Source organism: Pristis pectinata, chromosome 8 (assembly GCF_009764475.1).
Source record: "Pristis pectinata isolate sPriPec2 chromosome 8, sPriPec2.1.pri, whole genome shotgun sequence".
Classification (NCBI taxonomy): Eukaryota; Metazoa; Chordata; class Chondrichthyes; order Rhinopristiformes; family Pristidae; genus Pristis; species Pristis pectinata.
In genome coordinates, this window is record NC_067412.1 from 65,574,366 (window position 1) to 65,592,806 (window position 18,441).

Consider the following 18,441-nt stretch of genomic DNA (forward strand, 5'->3'; position numbering starts at 1 on the left):
TAGAGATGTCTATCATGCAACGTCTTATGACTGTTATCTCTGAAACACAAGCAAAAGCTACCCAATGCCTGGGTACTGAGTGCCAACTCAGGGTGCATAAACCATGGCTCCAGAAACCAGCATTCATGGAATTTTGAGTGTGTCAAACCAATCCAACTACTTGATCCCCAATAAATTGCTACGACTGGAGGAGCAGAGGGATCTGGGGCTTCACTTCCACAGATCACTGAAAGTTGCCTCACAGGTGGATAGGGTAGTTAAGAAAGCTTATGGTAGTTAAGAAAGCTTTCATAAGTCATGAGATCGAGTTTAAGAGCCTCGAGGTAATGATGCAGCTCTACAAAACTATGGTTAGACCACACTTGGAGTACTGTGTCCTGTTCTGGTCACCTCATTATAGTAAGGATGTGGAAGCATTCAAAGGGGTACAGAGGAGATTTACTAGGATGCTGCCTGGATTGGAGAGTATGGATTATGAGGAGAGACTAAGGGAGCTAGGGCTTTAGTCATTGGAGAGGAGGAGGATGAGGGGAGTCATGATAGAGGTATACAAAATATTAAGAGGAATAGATAGAGTGGACAGCCAGCGCCTCCTTCCCAGGGCACCAATGCTCAATACAAGAGGGCATGGCTTTAAAGTAATGGGTGGGAAGTTCAAGGGAGATATCAGAGGGAGGTTTTTCACCCAGAGAGTGGTTAGTGTATGGACTGCGCTGCCTGGGGTAGTGGTGGAGGCAGATACGTTGGTCAAGTTCAAAAGATTGTTAGATAAGCATATGGAGGAATTTAAAATAGGGGGATATGTGGGAGGAAGGGGTTAGATAGTCATAGGTGTGGTTTAAAGATCGGCACAACATGGTGGGTCGAAGGGCCTGTATTGTGCTGTATAGTTCTATGGTTCTATGATTGGTAGGATATTATCACGAGATGGTGACAGGACACATCTGTAATCGGCTCTCAGCAAAGCAGCATTTCTGATCGCTTAATGCTACTCCAGTGCCTTTGCTATTGTCTGAGAGTCCAAAACCACGTCTTACAGACCTACGTCTGCTTGAGGTTATCCTCTGAGGCCACTGCAGGATCCCCTAATGCAAGTCATCAGCTTACTATCAATCACTTTTGCAACCGCTAGGGTAGCACTGTGTAGCCATACTAAGATAGGCAAAGGTATAAGGAGACATACATTAAAAAGTGATTAGTTGATGATTGTATGTTTGTCTTATGGCTGGAGATATAAAAACGGTTTGGAACATTGATATGGTCTTTCATTCTGTCACTGTGGTCAAGTGAGCACAAAGATGAACAACTCAGAGAAAATAATGATGGGTACCTTTTTGAATGATGTGCTTAGATCACACTCATCTAGTGCCTTACAATTTTGAAACAATTTTATACTAGAAACCATTTAGTAGGCATATACTTACAAATCCAAAATCTGAGAAATTTTCATTCTTTACCCATTCTTAAGATCACCAAATATAACTGAGGTTAAATAAATATTGGTTAGATCAGAGTTTAATAGGATTTTAAGTTGCAGGATTCTCCCTTCTTAAAAAAATGACAGATAAGAAGCTGCTGACATTTTTGCCAATGCTTTATTCTTGCCTGTTTCACATTCTGCATATTTTTATCCATGTACTCTAAGTAGTGTCGAGTCTGGTGACCTTAGAAACAAAACTCATTGACTTTTGTCTTTTCTGTCAATTAACAAAAATTCATTTCTTGGGAAAGTTATTGGAATAGTTTTAGGATAAGGGATTTCAGCTGTAAGGTTAGAGTGGAAAAGCTAGGGTTGTTCTTTCTGCAGAAAAGATAGTTGAGGGCTGATTTGAAAGAGGTGTGCACAATTACAATGGGTTTTAATGGGATAAGTAGAGGGAAGAATTTCCTACTACCAAATTTTACAAGGAGCTAAAGGCACAGATTTAAGTGGATGGGCAAATGATTCAGAGAGCATATGGGGAAAGTTTTTATACAGAGAATTCTGACTGTTTTCTTCTTGACATTCTTAATAATGTCTGAATAGTAAAGTGTAATGATGGAAATCCAATACATATTATGCAGTATACAACCAAAAATGCATGCATATCATAAGGAACTGCACATAGGTTTTAAGGCACACCTTTCACATACTAAATGTCACAATTTTGTTTATAAATATTTATACCATTGTTAACATTTCTATGAAAAGAGGGAATCTATCATTATGAAATGAAAGGAAAAATAAATTGGGTCAAAAAAAACAACTGGCCTAAAGTGTCACACTCAATCAAGCTGGCTTGATTTCCTGAGGATCTAAAAGTAACCATCTCCAACTGACCACTTCACACGTGGCAAGTAAGCCCAGTGGTTTTAAGAGAACATAAAGTTACTTAAAGCTTCACTTTAGCAAGAGAATATGCAGGGCATGTTACAGGCTATAATGCTCCCTCGGCATCAGGAATTAACCTGCAATTGACCTAGGAATCAAATGACTGCTTTTCTTTTATTATTTTAATACTTCTGACATTTTAAAATGCGATGTTTGAAACTTACGTACCAAGAGAAATAAAACATGAAACATGTGGAACTAAATGTTATTCTGCAAGCTGCCATTTTGAAGACAAAAAAATAGCGGTGTGTTCTCATGTGCATGACAGAAAGAGGGAGAGTGATATAGATGCTTATATGTTAGTTATAAAATAGCACACTACAAAATTCCCAAAACATTCTCTGCTTTTAAAATGTTAAGGAGCTTCAGAACCAACTTATAGACCAATAATGTCATCTTCCTGTTAACAGGCTGTAAAACAAAGCTTCTCAACAGCACAAACGTTATCATATAATTCACAATGCAATCTGACAGTACTAACAACATTCCTAATGCCTAGAAAATGAATACTTATGCATAGAACAATGATACTCTGGAAAAAAATCATCACAGGGAATTCATTATTATCATAATCTTACCAAAGTAAAATTTAGACTTGATGTTAAGATTATAAAAATCAGAAATGTAATCAAATTAATTATAATTTAATTGCAGTGTATGACCAAAGTTACTTCAATAGACAGTATATTCTTAAAAACATTTTGCTGCTTGACACTGCCATGTATTGAAATTGTTTTTTGTAAAATGAAGATTCAGAAACAATGTCTTAATTGAATTGTCTGCTGTTTTGAATTGTGGAGCAAGAGTCGAGAAGTCTAATGGCTGTTTTAAAATCCTACTTTCAATTAGGTTGTTCAAAAGAATTCAATAAGGATATACAGATTAGTGCCAGGCGAACTGTGTAAGTCAAAAAGTCCTTTCAGGATTCCTGTGTTAATGATTATTTACAATGAATCATGCATTCATTGTTCCTCTGTTCTGACATGATCCTTTATTACTGTCTTTTTTTAATCCACACAAATGAGCCTAGTGTAACAGCTGTGCGATCTTAATGACAATTTCATCTCAGTTTTAATGGTTTGGAGCAAATAATTAAAACCTGTATTTACCTTCCGCTGCTTAGCTGCAATTCAGTGTTTTTCATTTTGTATCCAAGCAATGACATATTGATGTCACAGATAATAAATCACTCCAATTTGTTCGTCTCTGTGAACAACAGCCTTAATCTTCATTTATGACTACAAAGTCCATTTCATGGAAGCCTCTGATAAAATACTCAATTACCATTTTTCTGCCACATATACACTGCACAATTCAATTGTCATGCTGATAAAATGTTCAGCTTAGCAGATAAACTGTATATAATTCCAGTAGAACAAATGTCAGGAACATTTAACATAAGCAAGAATTTGCTGATTTCTCTGCAGTCTATTTTCAGAGAACTGACACCAGGATTCAATATTTTTTGCCTAAAGCTGACAATTAGAATATTTTCCTGACACCTGCTCCCAACAGTAAAACACTTAATATATTAAAAATTAATAAGACAGCAGACTGCTGGAGTTCCTGGGTCATTCAGAACAAAGATTACAAGGCACAGAATCCAATACGAACTGGAAGAAATGGAGGAACGAATGGAGATAGGCAAAAACAGAGAATACCAAAACATGTCAATAAATTTTGATGGAATTGCTATTGTTCTTGCAATTATTCTTTATCCCTCATGTATTCTGAAGATGTTGATATTATAATTTGTTTGACTTTTTCCTCCTTGTTTAAATTATTTTGTTATTGTTTCCTTCAAGATCATAGAGTCGCAGGGCACTGAGTATAAAATTTGGGAGGTCAGAGTGCGGTTGTACATCTCTATATTGCTTTTCTCTTATTTAATTCAAATTACATATGTTGATTTTTACTTCCTACAGCAAACTTTTGACAATTATATATTAATGATTCTAAAATCTAACTTGAAGAAGCATGGTATTTATTCTATCTGCACGCTTCATCCTCCCTATACAATGACTAAAGTGACGCCATCTGGTGTTGTTCAAGAACCAAAGAACACAATCTACCAAGTGGAACATTTTGCTGAAATAAATGAAGATATCTTCCATCAGTTATTTTGAGTCAGCACCTCAGAAAATAAATAATCTAAACAAACATTTTCCCATGTCAGCCACAGAGAACAAGAGTGTCAAATAAAGCATCTAACTGATTTCGAAACATTTCATAAAGCACATGTGTCACATCTTCTTGATAGCAAACAAATGCTTCATGCTATTGTTGATCTATGTTTTAAAAAATGGCACATTAACTGGAATGGTAACAGTACATTAATTGTTCTGCTTTATAAATTAAAGGCAGCAGAAATAAATCATTCAATGGCAAAACATTAAAATTAACAAATACTAATGAATCCCTACACACATACCGTCACATATAAATTAACTTCAAACATAAACATTTATGTTGACTGAGCATTTTATCAATTTACTTTCTAGATGAAGTACTGCCTTAGAATGACTTAAAGATAGCACTGCCAAATTTCATTCCCTTTGCTCTCTCTTGCAAGAATATGGTTCTCTGAGCCCCAGCAGCCCACTATTATCTATATTTTAATGTATTTATATTTTCTTACTCATTAGATCTTCCCATTTCACGCATCATTTTCTAGGACAAGAGGTAGACAGGTGATCCTTTACTAAATGTCTGACAGGACTGCTCATGGATTGGTGATGTGACATGCAAAAGAATGGCACAAACTGTCTTGCCCTCTCATATGTCACTTGACGTGGGAAAATTAGCTAATCTCAAACTAATGTCTACTTGATCAGTTGGGAACTCAACAAGCAGGGATTCAGAGTCAAAATTTTCATCCTACCATCCCAAAGCACTCTACAGCATAATACCTGCAAAGTGTATGGTTATAAAACCAATCTGGTTCGCAAAGGCCTGCATCCACAATCTGAAAGAATAGACTATAAACTTTTAGTGCCTGTACTCTCGGCACTAGACATCTTGGAAACACAACGATGGATATGAAAAAGGAAGTTCTTCATAAAACAGCACTGATTTGATTGATGCATGATGGAAAATCTATAACTTGTTTATTCAAGAAAGTTGCTTGAAAATAAAATTTGCTTTGAAACATTCAATATCCTGCCTGACCTGTAAAATTGTATGCGTGTTTAATTGCCAGCTATAGGGTTAGAAACCAAATTTTCAGCAGTCCATTCCACTTGGAACCATGGTTTGAGTTTTATTAGCTTCCAATCAGACTTCTAGTGAGACATTCTGTCTTGAAAGAGGAGCACACTGCAAATATTTTCAGGGAAATCTTTTCTTGCTTTAAATGCACCTCCTTCTAGTTAGCTAAAAAGTGGAACTGATGACCTGGAGAGTTATGCCGCCTAGATCAACCAGCCTTTAAGTTAACATGATGCAGGAAGGTAAGCAGCAGGATCAGAAGCAGAGAAAAATAATGGAAGGGCTCAAATTATTCATTATTTAATAATATATATATAATCATTTGGATTTCCAGTAATGCTCTGATATTGTTTTCAGCCAAGCCCGGCAGATCTGCCAGACAATGATTAAAGGTATGTGGCCACAAAATTGGCAAAACACACTCTAACTACATATAAATCATCAAACAAATGAATCATGAAATGAATATGTAAATTGTGCATTTAACCTCTCTTTACACAGCAGTGACTGTCATTCTCTTAAATTTAAGGCCATTGTAATCTTGCAACTTTAAAAATGCTTTGATAAAAGCATGACATATTCAGTAATAAGTAAACAGTGAGCTGGAACCCCTAAGCAATTTGAATCATTATTGAAACGAGGTGAAAAAGGCATCACATTCATGTGCTAATGTAGGTTCTAGATATGATATGAATATTTGCTTAACAAAAACCCTCCTGTCTTTTACTTGGTGAAAAAAATAATGAATGTCAACATAAAATTCCCTTTTCTGCCCTTTGCTCATGGCTGACGTTCAATTATAACAAGAAAAACAGCAGCTCATCTCTGTGCTGGGAAAGAAAATGAGTCAGGCACTGATTTATAGCCTGCTGAAAATCCATCCTTGTAATGGACCAATCTTTACATGAGACTGCTATCCATTACTTTAACTGGGGCCTCCCTGCCCTGATGGTGCTATAGGACATCTGTCAGCACCAAAGAGCTTCAACTAAACAATGGCATCAACAGACAAATTTCCTTTTATCTCAGTGTTAGTGGAACTCTCTAGACTCATCGTCTAATAAACCTGGCTTCAAGTAATTGAAATAATTTAATTAACTAATATAAAGATGAGGCTGCAGTTAAAGCTGCTGTATCTCCTTTCAAGCTGACATTCTTATTAAGTCAATTTCACAAATTCAAACTCAGCCAACCAGAGATTTCCCCATAATTGGGCTGACTTTTAGCAGGTCCATCACAAAATACTCGGTTGGTTGCTTTTAAATTTTCTGAATAAACACACACAATGGGGAAAAGTCCTACATGCACAATTACAGACATTTTTCTGCATCTAACAGCTGGTGACATGCTGACCCACACAAAAAAATTGCAGAGGATTTTTTTTTCTCCAATTGTCCCAAACTATAGCTCTTTGCTGAACTCTTCAGCATTTCAACTCCCCCTGTAGCTTTCTAACACTGGAGACTAAACTACCAGCATTTGAACTTCCATTTTGCCAAGCAAATGAAGGAAATGGGAAGAGTTATCAACCGATGACTGATCTCTTTAACAGACCTTTCTCTCCAATTCGATAAAAGCTACAAAATGGGTAGTCTTGGCACATGTCACAAAAACCTTATTAATAGTATAGTGTTTGACTAGAAACAAACATGTCTGAATTAACCTTCCTCTTGTACAGTTCTCTAACAAAAGATTGTTCCGACAGCAGTTTCATCCGGAAAAGCTACTGGATAATATGAAGCTTCCTTGCAGATATTATAGATGTGCAACTTACTCAGTAAAATCCTGTGGGCTTTTTTTCATGAACTATTATCATCTTATGAGACCCATGGGACTTTAGTTTAACATACAGCATTTACAAAATAATGAGGGAAGTTGACATAAAAGGTAACTTTTTAACCTAACACTTGGATCAAATGTTTGATTTTACGTTCTAACTGACCATACATTTTAACCTAATGTTAATTAACTTTGCTAGCAATATGATGTCACTAAATCTGATTTCAATGGCCAAAAATAGAAATTAGGTAATTCCTATCTTAGCATTCTGAAATTGTTACTTGACATCTCATGAGGTAATTATACAAACTCAACTTGAATGTTTTTCATTATTGAGAGACATTACAGACATCTTTTCATCATTGTTGTTTAAGTGACATAATTCTTGTAATTGTTAACATCTTACTCATTTCCTTGGGATCTGAGTCAATGACGTTCTCTGATTATGTGTTCTTAGTTTGCCACCTGTATCATAATTTTAATTCTTAAAAGTAATCTATAATGGCATTTTTATCCCTAAGATAAAAAAGTAACTAAAATACTGAATATAACAGAATTATGAAACACATTGGTCTGGAATCCTAAAATCCAGTAAAATGGAATTTGAATGAACACTTTGAATCAAAATCTTGTTGCCTGTCAAAGTTTGAAAAGCTGCTTTGCATCTGTATGCTCTCTAAGGAGAATATGGTAAACATTATTTTACTCCAGCATGGAAATGTTATCTATCAGTTTGGTTCCCAAAAGAGTTCATGTTAAAAATTGCCACTAATAATTTTTATGGCTTATTTACATCTTATCTTAATTTTTTTTATTAGATAAAAGACTTCCCCTTTAAATTGCCCGATTATCCAAAAGCAGTCGTGTTTTCCCACCTAGCACAGCCGAGAATATCATTAGCAAACAACCAAAGAGATTAACAGAGTCATAGACTCTTTTGTCGTATTTGAATATGATGTCGGTCTGGGTTGCGTGGCTGTCTGGACTTTTAGAGTCAGTGAAATGGTCATTAGAGTGAATGGAAAGGCTGCCAATTGTGCCTACCAGTTTAGACTCAGAGCCTTGTTTGAAATTTTTGGAGTGGAAAAGGAAATACTTTATATTTTCTCAAATATGGTAACATTATGTAAAAATTGTATTATGTTACCAATTGTATACTATAATTGAACTAGGCAAAGAGTTAAATGGTGATAACATTATCTAAAATAATTTTATGTACAGCAGCTTCTGTTGATGTCAAACACAAAATGGAACAGTTATACTGATTAGTCATTGCCAGATATGGATGGAGGAGTTCGTGGCCAACCAGTGTCACATCTGAAAAAGGTCTGGCTTCATTCTTGCTACTGTTTAACCCTGCATATATTTCCAATATAACTGACACTCAAATGTGATCTGCCTGATCAGAATGACATATTTATTGCCTCATTCACTGGCCTTACATGCAGGCTGAAAAATCAACATTTGAGTCATAAATTTTCTCCACAGGCAATACTCAATGCATGAAAACAGCATAGAGTGGCTTTTACCAAGGCTGAACGTGATGTCTTAAAATGCACGAGGAGCTGATTCAAGGAATAGATGCCTTTTGACATTGTAAAACTAGTGATGCATTTGAACAAATCAATAGCTCTATTTAAAATTACGCCAAAATTTCTATTAATAGAATTGTTCTTACTCCTCAGAATTTTATACACCACTGTCTTAAATTCTACTGCCATTCCTAAATGAAAATTTGGAATAAACAGGTGAACAAATATTTGGCACATTATTTTAGCATTTAAAAATGTGGGATTGGGAGGTGCAATGCATATTATCTCCATAGCTGAGTCTACGCATTATTAAGGATTAGAATCATTTAATTTGCATGGTTGAATAAGAATTAGGACTACAAGCTCCCAAAACATCTTTTATCAGAACATATACAAATAACATACTGAAGCAAACAAAAATGAGCAGGTGGAGCATAATGATGCAATGACTCTCAATATACAGAAGTAATTTGACTTTGAACACAAATTTACTGCTAGGATGCTGTGAAAGATGCTTTGAGAGGAACAATTACGTAGTGTGCTTGTTAATTTTTAGTGTCGTCTTTAAAGTATTGATTATTGATGTTTCTCCATCAATCAAGTAAATGAAGGCCCTAATGAAATGAATCTGTCTCCCCCCCCCCACTCACACTCCTGACATGATGCAAAATATGTATAAACTCTTTCTAGTTTACATTTTACTTCAACAAATGCTTATAAATTCTCTGAGCAAATTATACAAATCAAGTTTTTAATATTCCTAGACTTATTCTTCAATTTCCGTTGTCAGCTGGAGTTGTGATGATTGTGACATTCTATAAGGCATGCTAACATTAATATTTTCTTTATAACTAACAATTCATTAAACTATGTAATGTCACTAATATATAGGTTCATTAAATCCATTAAAAGTCAGTGCTCCTTTCTGGGCATATTTTTAATTATCTGATTAGAAACAAATCCATACCAGAAGCAAGTGCATATTTAGAAATATAAAGACACTACCGGAGCATCCTACATTGAAGCAGCATGTAACTCCTCATTATTTCTGGAACAACATTGCTTTGGAACAGTTTCAATGACACAATCACTTTCTCCGCAATTATACGTTCAATTAAATTAATTGGATGTTAATGCAGTCAATTGTGTTGTTGCTTTGTGTGAGCAATTTAACTTCTGTATCTGAATTGTTTTCAATGTCCAGGGGTTTTGTCAACTGATTTCTTTTTCTCCATCATTACCTGTGGCATTGTTATGTTTTGTGGAGATTTTTATGTTATAATATCTTCAGCCTTTGTATTTTTTCCTGTCATTTGGTTGGTGTGGATAAATTCTTGAGTTTTAGTGATGTCTACCTTAAAATTCCTTGGCTTCCTACTTTTGTTAATCCACCAGTATATGAGAGTAAATAATATTGCAAACCCAGAACCTTAGGCCTACGCTTACAACTCAGATGGGACCAAAACTCAAAAATGTATCCAAATTAACTAAAAAAAAGGGAACAAAATACCAAATAAACATTGTCCAAAACTGACAATGTGCCAAATTGCTGGTCATTACCAAGAGTACCAGTAACTGCTATCTGTGGCTTGGGACAGGTTTGGTTTAGAATTTTTTGTTTTTGAGTATATGGAGTATTCAGTCTGAGTTTAAGTAGCATGAACTTGATGTGATTCTTGTGTCAGGGTTTTAAGAGGGGCCTTTCTTAAGTCAGGGCATATTAAATTAGTTCTCTGACACATTCACCAACTGTTGACTTACAGTTTAGATATAAAAAAGATTTGGAATCTATTAGAAATCTCCTGCTTTGCATCCAGACAATTTATATTGTACTTCAAAATCACACTTAGTTTCTTACATTACCCTGATCTACAACTGCAATAAAGTATTTTCTTGCGTAAAGTTCAGTGATGTCATAAAAAGGGATATTTTTGGCAGATAATTACATCTCCCATTCAAATCAGAAAGAATTTTATACTCCTGCAGCTACTATAAACATTGATGAAGGCAAACAGCACTATGCCCAGAAAAAGAGGGATAAAGCCCTTTGACCTAAAGTTATCTGGTGCTCCCTTTATGGGCGAGCAAATGGCAAGCAATCATTAAGATTTCCAACTGTTTTGTGACTGCTACTTAAAATGTGATTGTGCTCCAGTACTTGGTAAAAATCATTTGGATCCTAAAAGTTAATAACTCAAGTATTGGAAAACAAATCTTTTTTTTACACAAAATATTTATATCTGATATACTTATTTGTTAAATTCTTATATTTCTGCATTTTAAACTATAAACATAAGCAGAGGATAGAATTCTCCATTCTATTTTAGCAACATCATTTCAAATTTTCAAATTATTAAAATTCTATGGAATGTTTACTATAGTCTCCTCATAAAAGCATAAGTATCATCTTTTGTTCTAATCACTGCATTTTATACACAATAACTTACAAATAACAATGGCCAAACTTTCAGTGACACATTTCAATAAAAAAATGGGTAACCCACACAATGCATTGCTGAATGTTTCTGAATCAAAGGTGCCTTATTTTTGCTGATGTTGGACAACAAATATCCTCCACAATTTTACGCTGTAGAATAGCGCAAATCATATATAACTGTGGGGGTGTTATACCAATTTATTTTATCTGGTATTCCTCAAGTGAAGTGTTATTTAAACGATAGCCTATATTACTTATGACTTAAAAACAAAGCGTAACTTTCAAAATTCAGAGTCTTAATTTTATAAACTGAAACACATCTTCCTTGAATTATTAATACAAATTACAGGAAAAACAAATCTCCCATTTCAGGTACTTTGATCCTTTAAAGTAACTTATTTAACAAAGAATGATTAAAGAGCTTGGGAGACCCTTATCTCCCCACTCCATTTATTGTGTTTACAAAATAAACCCTCATGTTATTTTTCTTCTCTTCAGGCTGCCACAGGAATCTAAAATTTAACTTTATTTTATCAGCTGTGCCAAAACTGTAAGCCAGGTGTTCTGAAACCTACCCACGCTCTGGAAATTACATCAGGCATATGGATTACTCCTATATTGTGTCCAAAGAAAGCCATAAAATATTCTGCATGTTCTTCTTCACGATCCTTAATTTATTTCACTTTATCTGAGACCCAGAACAATTCTGAAAAACATTAAACTTGAAATGACCCCGACACAAGGTTGTGCTTTTAAACGAAGCCTTGTCGACTCTTGCCCACAACTCCACTTCCCCCCACCCACAACACCCGCCCACCCTCATCATAACAGGAATCGCCAAACTCGCAATGCTTTCAGATCCATAGAGTCTCAGTCAGTTATAATCCTAATATATCAGCCTGTTCCTTTACCAGTCAAATGGTATATTAAATGGTACTGCCCTTGAAAAATGCCATTTTATTTGAATAATCTAGAAACAATGTTCTGGTATAAAAAGCAAGGTCATCTACCAATAACAGAAAAGTAATGTGGTAAATCATTTGTGCTTCACAAATAAATTCCACATCAGTAATTAAAACCACGCTTCTTGGCTTGTGCTATCAGCTCATCAAATTCATTCCTCATCTAGAATAACAGATCCACATCTGCAGTCATTATACCATGCAAGATAAATCAATCCACTGAGTGATGCTTTGGGGCATCATGTCTCCCTTTAAACTTCACTGTATTTATTTCCCTGTGACACATTTGACATTCTATTTACTGTAGGTAAATGGAAATCAGCGTTGTATACTGCAATCAGTATAAAAAATATACTCAGATTCAATCCCGTTAACAGTGTTAATAATGTACTATTTACATTGATTAATGCCATGTGAGTTACAAACTTAATACCTCTATTTCTCAACTAGTTTCATCAGTTTCAAATTTTGAAAGTGATCACATGATAGTAAAAATACAAGAAAGATAACTGATCATTAATTTTCTAACCTAAATAGTTTTCATATATTTTGTTTGCATTAATATGCCTCAATATAATTCATTACAGGAAGAATTCTGTCCAATTCATTATTCTAATTGCTGCCTTAATCCTAAAACTAGCCCATTTAAAAAATCATCTGTGGCATTTGTTTTTCATAGAAGCAGTAATTAAAGAAATAGTAATGAAGCTTATTTAACCTCTATCTTGTAAGCAAGTATATGTGAATATAAGATAACATTTCTCTTGCAAGCTACTTTCTCGAATTATGAATGTCAGTTCCAATTTTATGCATTCCCAATTGCATATATCCAGATTCAGAAACATCTATTCAAGACATCACTCCTAATTAGATGATTAGTGCTCCGAAGGACAGTAGATGGGTCATTTACATAATTTAATCATAAAAAGTTAGCAATGGATATTTCTATATGCATTTGTACAATTATCTTCCCTCCTCAGGCTGTGATATTAATGTGATTAAACAATATTTCTGCAAACAGGCAAGTGTGTACTCTATTAAACCTGTGCTAGAGGCAAATAAAAATTAATTTTTGAAGGCTTTTTTTCCAGTATGTCTCTAATAAATAGAGCATATCAGTTGCACTTTTAGAATATTTCTGAATACACTTTGAAAAAGATAAAATTACACTATGTGGTCAAAAATTCTGCTGAGACATTACACCTATGTATAACAATACAATGGAAAAATTGCACAGATGTTCGTCAGTAATGCAATTTCCATCCAATTTTCTAAATGCAGTCCCTAAGTGCAAAATAGCTTAACGTTGTGTTTAGCTTGCAGTTCTTCAATAAATAATGAATGCAATAAAACCTGCAGATCAATTTCAAACCAAGGAATTATAAAGGATTGTTTTATTCGCCCACCATTACTGATCCAAAAAGTTTTGTTTTAATCCATTGAGTTTGACAGGTCAGTGTATTGCAAAGTTATAGTCTCCCAGAAACATATCTGGCAATGTATGCTTACCATTTATATAGCTGTCAGTTAACAAGCTAAGAATATCACAGAAACATCAAAACATGCACAGAATCCATATCCAAAGCGATTCATTTAGATCTGCTCTCATTGATTTATTGTACAAACTGCAACATCTGCAGTCTGAAAAAACGCTCTGGAAAATTAATTCTCGATCAATTCAAAGGGAATAAAAAATGCACCAGATAAATCAACCCGCGGATTTAGTTTGGTACCTCAGTTTATTTTGCATCTCGCATTATCTGCTAATTGTGAATGTCTTTAGCACTTTGGAGTAAGTTTTTTTTTGTTTTTGCTGATTAGAAATGACAACAGCGAGTCCTGCAGGCTGAAACAGAAATCATACAACTCCCAGCAAAGCGGCTCTGTTCCATGATAGCCAGAAAATGAAAGGAATGTTATGGTGTCTAAGGATAGCAATTTATGAATAAACCATCTTTAGCTCATCTGTTTAACTTTGTGCCGTCAGATCATTGTGCTGGTATGGACAGTCACCCTTGTGTTAGTTTAACACCTACACAGCGTAAGTATAAATGTGATTTGTTACGTTCGTGCTACGGTGGTTTTCGCGTGTTCCTTGCAAAACGATGAATGGATATAATTAGAAAACGGGGTTATGATCGGGTATCTGTCCTTGCATTCATTTTACTGTTCTGAGCTCCTTGGTTGCGATAACAACGTGGGGAGGGCGGGTGAAATGAGTGAAACTGAAACATGACCGATGTCGATAAAGGAGTTTGCAAACAGAGTAAGTGCTAATGCCGGTGAATATTTTAGGATGCGATCCAGGTTTTTTTTAAGACTTACGATATGTCTCCGAATGAGAAACGCCACGATGTTTCTGATCACTGGAAACCCTTATTGACCTTTAGATAAAATGCCCAAACAGGTGACAATGATGAAATGGAAATGGGAGGAAAAAACGAAAGGGGGGGGGGGAGCGAAAAGAGAAACAAATCGGGGGGGGGGGGGGGGAGATCGAGCTTACCTTGCGTTGGTGCAATCGTTGAACAAAGTTTCAAAGTCTTTTCTGGATATGAGTTTGCAACGGTTAACTCCGGGCTGGATGGCTCCGAGTCCTCTGAGGATTCTGACCTGCTCCACGGTGCAGACCACGGGCGTTATATCCAGTCTCTTTAACTTAGTGTAAACCGTATGCAAACCGCCCACCAGATGCTTGAGGAAGAGATCAAAAACCTGCGGGAGGCAGATCAGCTCCTGCCCGTCCACATTGAAAGACGCCACTTTGACTCCACGGAGCTCGACCATCTTACACTCGTTGCCGCTGTTGATGTTGTTATTAATGCTACTAAGTTTGGGAGATTCCGAAGGGCTGGTGTACACAGAATCGGTGCGGAACAAGCCTCCTGTTAACGGGGTAGAGGTGGGAGTGAGAGGGGGCGGTGGGATAACGGGAGCTGACACAGCCATGGCCACTTTTCCACATGTACTCTCTGTGTGCGTCTCTCCCTCTGTGTATCTGTGTAATGTAGTATGGAAAAGCGAGGAGCCGCAGTCACCTACTCTTCGCAACGACTACGCCCCTCTCGCCTAACTGACATCGCACGCAACCAATCCGCTGCGTGGCTTCCGCAGAGACGTTCTCTATTGCACGTCTGTGCTATGGTTCTACCAATCAGAAAGAGGAGGCGGAGTTTGCTGCTGCCTTCAGTCAAGTACGTGCTGAGCATATATCAATAAATCACTGAATGAACAGGAGCCGCTCCGTTTGAGTTTAAAGCTGAACTCACCCCTAAGTTTTCTGAAGTTCGTCGAGGTTTCAAAATTTAATGTTCTCTGACTTACATTATTCTTCCATTCGATATATTATTGTAAGGTGATTTCAAACACTTGCTTTGAAGAGGTTTTCCGTCTTTGAGGAGTCTGACGAGGGATATCTTTAAATCTGTGGATGATTTTTGTGAAATCCTTTTACCAAAACCACTTATATTCACGATATCTGGAGATTTTGGTTCATGTGGTGCATTTTCGATTTTCACTTATTTCTGCCCAGAAAATACTATATGACTTTCAGGGACACCGCGCTTTATTCTTAATCCAAAGGAATTGGTATTTATACCCCGATGAAACTTCGTCCTTTCACACGGAACTCTCAGAAGACAATTCTTCTAAAGGCAAAAATCATAATCATTTTGGAATATGTAGGTTGTGGAAAAATTAACACAGAAACGTTGGAAATGCTCATTAGGTTGGGCAGCATATGTGGAGAAAGAAACTGTATATCACTTTAAACAAAACGTACAATAAACAAGGCACTAGATGTGAAACAGCTTTTTTCAGCACTTCATTCTCCTCGCATATTGTCTTTTGTTTGTGTCGAAATTCGGCAGCCCAGGATGATTTACTGAAAAGAACTGAACATGTAAGGAATAGCAGTCTTAACACATGTCCCGCTGAAGATGAAGTGCTTGGTAATACGGGCCTGTTAATTCAATAGAAATGGATAACCTCTTGAAGTGACAGAGAAACAATCAACGCTATCGTAAACTCAATCCGAAATCCAACTTAATACTTGAAAGCTACTGGTCTTCAAAAGATTTTTTCGCTCCATTGTCTGGGTAAAACGTTCACAATAAGTCTACTTTGTTTTAATTTCGACAATCTTTTGTTCGCATCCCCTATATCTTTTAGCCCTGGTTTGGTGGGAATGCGGTGAGTGGAGGAGAGACATGAAAACCAAAGATGTTGCTTCGGACACAACACGACACCTGTACTTTGGAATACAGTAGTCATGCCCATAACGTATGTTTACTTTTCAGGTGCAATTTAAAGGTCGATATTGAGAAAGAAATACTAATGACAAATCCGTATTTTAAATAAACATCGATCGCAGTTAACCCAGTGCATGGAGTACCATCTGAGAATGTCGAGAATTCAGTTAACCAATGCGTGATCAGACATTGGAAGAAAATGCAAGGATCATACACCTGGAAGTTACCCAGAAGTGAATGTTACGGGATCCCTTATCTCTACATCATTTTGAAATGAAAATACAGCATGGTTTGGGCAACAATACCTTTTCCTAATGAATGGTGGGTGGGGGTGGGGGGGGGGAGCGTGGGGGCGAATGCAATAACGTTGTGTGTGGACGATAACAGACAAGTTATCGTTACCTGTTACAAGTAACACTATGTAACAATATGGTGAGCGTGATGCAAAGATAATTTGCAATGAAAGCAAAGAACGTGAATGAAAATTGCGTTTGAATACATTTATATAATTGCATCAACTCCATTCATTTCAATTTTCTTAAAACATGTTTTACTTTGATAAATAGTCTTTCACAGAATTCTAACTACATACAACGTTCCGTGCAAAGAGTTGGGATTGCTGGTTCAGACTTGCTTGCGGAAAACAGGATCATTTTAATTTCTTAATTAAGGGCTCTGAAAACTTTCTCTTACAATGTGTATAATCAACATTCTCGTCCATGAAGTAATTCGGGTTAAGTAAATCTCATGCACATTTTTGTTTAATCATTGTTGATGTGGCTATTCGGAAAAGTTGAAGAATTACAGATATTTTCATTTAAATTTCTGGTTAATAATGCGCGACAGTGAATTCTTTTAAACAACTCAGAATACTAACCCAAAGGGAAAACGATCAATCTTTGAATTTCTTTGCTAAAAGGCAGTTATTACAATACCAATTAAAATATTATTGTTTTTCCACGTTGTATTTAAAAAAAATTAGGGCTAGTAATATTGCCAGCAGAACGTTGTATTTACAAAAGCACATGGAAATTAATCATTGATAATTTGTTAATCCCGTGGATAGGATGTCGTGCCTGTTATAATAATGACGTGCGTGCACAAATGCTGCTTAGAATATCATAATATTCCAGCTGATGACTTTACTTAGCGCATTTGCTAAGGGAAGTTTTTATTTAGACAATTGTCTCACGTCTGCAGAGAGCAGTTCCCATTTTGTTATAATCACACTATAAGATTAAACACAACTTCTTAAAACTCCTGTGGAAAATGCTTGTTATAATTTCTCAATGACTGGATTATCTTTACAAACGCGTTGATATTTGCTGCGCGAACTCGGGGATGACTGTAGGTACGATGTGATAATAAACCAAGCGACAGCAAAAAGAAGGCGGGACGGTTGATTCAACAATAGCCTCATCAGTACAGTTAAGGAAACAGAAACTAACTTATTAATTGAACACATTTTGCCAAACCGTTGATAAACCCAATCTCAGTATACTGAGTCGTATCCAAAAGAACAGTAAATACAAATCGATCTAGTCTCATTCATTAAAAATATGTGTATTAAGTGATATTAACCTCAGCAATCGCAAGCTGAGTAAGCACTAGTTATTGAAAACAAGCTTACTAAGAATCTGACAAGCGCACCGACATCAAACTCTAACTGTAAAGTATTTTTTTATTCGATTTAAAGAAATAAATGCTCCGCCGCATGGTCGCTGCAAACTAAATACCACTGTGTTTTTCATCAAGCTGCTCATGGGGTTCAAAGGATTATAATTAAATCTACAGACAGCATGATGTCAGTATTGCTTTATAACAGAAGATGCTCGTAATCTTCATTTAGGGAACGGTATAACTATAACAGTACTTTCAATGAACATGTATTTCAACAAAACTG

General features: G+C 36.0%; 1 protein-coding gene across 4 annotated transcripts in view; it reads right to left on the bottom strand.

Moving 5' to 3' along the window:
- The window catches only part of dacha (dachshund a), a 294,607-nt gene extending 279,344 nt beyond the window's left edge, over window positions 1–15,263 (bottom strand). For all 4 annotated transcript variants that reach the window (XM_052021416.1, XM_052021413.1, XM_052021414.1 and 1 more), the window contains exon 1: window positions 14,795–15,263. In XM_052021416.1, the coding sequence (XP_051877376.1) occupies window positions 14,795–15,237 (443 nt within the window). In that variant the 5' untranslated portion in view covers window positions 15,238–15,263. The remainder of the gene's footprint in view (window positions 1–14,794) is intronic.
- Window positions 15,264–18,441: the final 3,178 nt, after the last annotated feature.